The 3,669-nt window shown below is 54.6% G+C and overlaps 1 protein-coding gene across 4 annotated transcripts in view; it reads right to left on the reverse strand.

The window, feature by feature from the left end:
- Nucleotides 1-848: 848 nt before the first annotated feature.
- The window catches only part of LIG1 (ligase I, DNA, ATP-dependent), a 27,461-nt gene continuing 24,640 nt past the window's right edge, over nucleotides 849-3,669 (reverse strand). For all 4 annotated transcript variants that reach the window (XM_010849544.1, XM_010849543.1, XM_010849542.1 and 1 more), the window contains exons 25-28: nucleotides 3,499-3,554; nucleotides 2,787-2,930; nucleotides 1,247-1,339; nucleotides 849-1,087 (exon numbers count right to left, since the gene is read on the reverse strand). In XM_010849544.1, the coding sequence (XP_010847846.1) occupies nucleotides 1,004-1,087; nucleotides 1,247-1,339; nucleotides 2,787-2,930; nucleotides 3,499-3,554 (377 nt within the window). In that variant the 3' untranslated portion in view covers nucleotides 849-1,003. The remainder of the gene's footprint in view (nucleotides 1,088-1,246; nucleotides 1,340-2,786; nucleotides 2,931-3,498; nucleotides 3,555-3,669) is intronic.

Consider the following 3,669-nt stretch of genomic DNA (forward strand, 5'->3'; position numbering starts at 1 on the left):
TAATGAAAGCATCTCCCTAGCAGGGGTTTCATGAGGGTCACTAGTGAGTGAGAAGATCCCTGCCCAGCCCTGGCAGAGGGACATGGGCAGTCATGGGTGCTTGAGGAATGTGTTTACGGGGGCCCTGCAGGGGTGTGGGGCAGGGGGGGGAAGTGTCCTTGGTCCCAGTTTCCTCAGAAAGACCCTGTTCCGTGCCTAAGGGAACCTCAGGACTCCACGCAGAGATGGCCACTGGGATCCCCAGATGTACAATATTTAACACTTAGTATTTTACTTAAACACGATAAATATAGAGGCACATTAATTTGCCAATGCTTTAAGGTAGAACTCTTAACTACGAGAAACAAACCCCATTTGTACAGTGGTGTGATCACAATGGAATTTAGTTATTTTTTTTCTTCCATCCCCACCCCACCCCCATGACAAGAAGTCCAGTTAGGCAGCTGCCACCCTCGGTTCACTGGTTAAGGGTTGTCAGGGCGACTTTCTCTGTGACGCTCCTGGCTTGTTCCTCATGATCACAAGGTGGCAGCCCCAGCTCCAGCCATCACACCCGCGGTTGCACGCTCATGTGGGCTCAGTTGCTGCGTCGTGTCCGACACTTTGCAACCCTGTGGACTGTAGCCCGCCAGGCACCTCTGTCCAGGGGATTCTCCAGGCAAGACTACTGGAGTGGGTTGCCATTTTCTTCTCCAGGGGACCTTCCCGATTCAGGGATCAAACCCAAGTTCTCCAGCACTGGCAGGTGGATTCTTTACTGTTAAGCCAGCAGGGGAGCCACACTGCTACACTACCAAAATGTGACCTGTTAAGGCCATACCGCCAGAGCCCAGGAAGGACACAGAACAGGTGTTCAATAATTATTTATTGAAAAAAATGACTGAACCCCAGACCCCCGCTGAAACCATCCCCTCACACACACACAGGGCAACACCAGCCATGGGGAGCACTAGTAGCCACACCCCCGCCCCCGGCGCCCCAGCCTCCAGGGCGAGCAGGAACTCTAGTAGAACTCTTCCTGCTCGGAGTCCGGCTCCGCACCCTGCTGGTTCTGAATCTGACTCTGCTTCTTGTACAGACCGGCCACCTGAGGTGAGAGGGTGGGTGGTGGGCGAGTCAGAAGCCCCGGGCTGCCCCACCTTCTTCCCAGCCAAATCGGGCCAGAGCCCACGCTCTCCAGGAGGCTGGCCTGGCAAGGTGAGCCCACCCCTGGGCCAACCACCCACCTCTCCACCACGGGCCTCACCTGGGCACTGGTAGTGGCCTGCTCCGGCTTCTTATCCTCACGGACGCGAATAAAACGAGGGAAGCGGAGGGAGATCCCCTTCTCGCTGTCCACCTGGGGGAGGCACAGGGGAAGTGGTAAGGAGAGCAGGCAGCATTCCCCACCCAAGGTCTCCTCCCTGCTCCGGTGCCTCGGGCCTCAGTCTCTTGATCCATACAATGGGACTAAGCGATGGGTCATTGTAAAAATCACAGCAGGTATGCAAGTGTTTGGGTCTGTACTCAGTGGCATAAGAACAGGGGGCTGCCGGGGCTTCTGTTGCTATTGTTATTGGGGCTGAAAGGCAAGGGGGCACAGAGCCAGAGGTAGACTCTAAAACCAGACTTTGGGGTTCAAAGCCCAGCTCCCGACTCAGAAGCCAAGTGAACCTGGGCCCATTATGCACCTTGGGCCTCTATTTTCCCATCTGTGAAATGGGAAGGTCAGTGTTTTTGTGAGGATGAGTGTGAACAAGTGCCGTGCCTGCTTCACCTAAGTGCGTGATAAATGCTGCTCCCACTGCTTGTTGCCAGGGAACCCTGACTGCCCTAGGTGGAGCAGGCGTGAGAAATTTCAAGGAGACGAGGTAAAAAGTATAAGCTTTGCCTTTACGTGGAAGTCTGCTGCTAAGCAGAAATGCGCATGCCAGATTTTGAAGGCTCAGAAGAAATCCCAAAGGGAGTATGTTTTTAAGGTTTCCTGTTCTTCAGATAACTACACTTCAATTTAAAAAAGTTATATTTCCTGTTCTTTGCAAGGAGGATGCTAAGAGCTGCCCTAGTGCCAGTGGGTGGCAGGGGGTGGGGGTCCCCTGGGACACGGATCCTTTGGCAGGTGTGGAGAACAGAACCACTAGTAAGAGAAATCAAGCAAGGAACATTAAAACTTGGAAAATGAACTACAGTTGATAAAGAAAAGCAGTAGTTTCTTTTTCTCGTAAATGGTCAGCAGGAAGTATCCTAAGTTTTTACTGAAAGGAACTGCTCTCAAAAATTACTTAAGACCTGAGTGTGAGACTGATATTTAAGAAAGTGATTTAAAAAAAAAGATAGAAATGTGGGGTTCCCTGATGGCTCAGGTGAAGAATCCGCCTGCAGTGCAGGAGACACAGGTCCCATCCCATAGGCAGAGGAGCCTGGCACGCGGCAGTCCATGGGCTGCAGAGTCGGGTACGATTAGTGACTAAACAAAATTAACTGAAGCACTTTGCTGCACACCTGAAACTGACATAACTTTCTAAGTCAACTATACTTCAATAAGAACATAAAATTAAAGACATAAAATTTTAAAATTTGACAAAGAAATCAATTTCATCGTTTTCTACTCCTGGGGAATTTTTCCTATTTTTTTAAAGGAGACTTTGATTTCACTGTCTGAAACCCAAATAAAACGCCAGCTTCGGTCTTCCGAAGCATCACCCCGGAAGCACAGACATGGGCCCCAGAATCCCCTCCCCGCTGCTCTCCAGCCACTCAGCTGGGATTCTTTCGGAGGATCTCCTCAGGGTCCCCCCGTTACTCACCAGGCCTCGGGCCGCAGGGTAGATGGGGGACAGGGAGAGGTCCGCGCACTTCACCTCCCACACGTCGCTGGGGTCCAGCCAGTGGTCGGGGGCCACCGCACCGTCAGCCCGGACGTAGGAGCGCGGGGTGGGCAGCACTAAGGCCTGCAGCCGTGCGAGAAGGGGAGAGGGTCTTGGATCGAAGTCAAGGCCGAGGGCTGGGGGAGGGAGGGCAGCGAGGAAAGAGGGAGGAAGATGGAGAAAGGGAGACACAGACACCCCTCAAAGTAGAACACTGGCAGCGGCAAGGATGATGAAAGAAATGGGAGAAAGAAGAAATGGAGACCCTGGGAGCCGAGACAAGAAATTAAAGGCAGAAAGAGAGGAGCAGAAACCCAGAGACAGGAGTCAGAGACCAAGAGAGACAGAACCCAGACAGGGACACACAGACCAGAGACACGAACACGCAGGAAACCGCAGCGCACCCCAGACGCCCGGCACCAGGCCAGCAGACACCCTGGCGACTGGGGCTCCCCTGGCATCCTGAGGGCGAACTCGGGGAGCCAGCAACACACCCTGCCCTGAGCCTGGCCCTGAGCGTGGCAAACAGGGCTCCCTGTCAGCATCTCTGGCCGGTAGCCGGCGGGGCTGGGACTTGAAGTTGGACGTGCTGGGCTCCCCGCCGCCAAGCCTCCCACAGGGCGAGAGCCCCGAGCGGGCAGGGAGGGCTCACCTGGAGCCTCTGGTGGTGCTCTTCCAGTTCCTCGTCACTGAAGCCAGTTCCGAGCTGCGAGGAGGACAGGGGTCAGTGGCTCTGCTTCCCCCCAGCTCCCACGGGCCCAGGATGAGCCGGTCTGCCCCTCCCCGCCCCCTGCCTCCGGGGTCCACCCGGCACCTTGCAGAT

The sequence above is a fragment of the Bison bison genome, unplaced genomic scaffold, assembly GCF_000754665.1.
Source record: "Bison bison bison isolate TAMUID 2011002044 unplaced genomic scaffold, Bison_UMD1.0 scf7180017864285, whole genome shotgun sequence".
Classification (NCBI taxonomy): domain Eukaryota; kingdom Metazoa; phylum Chordata; class Mammalia; order Artiodactyla; family Bovidae; genus Bison; species Bison bison.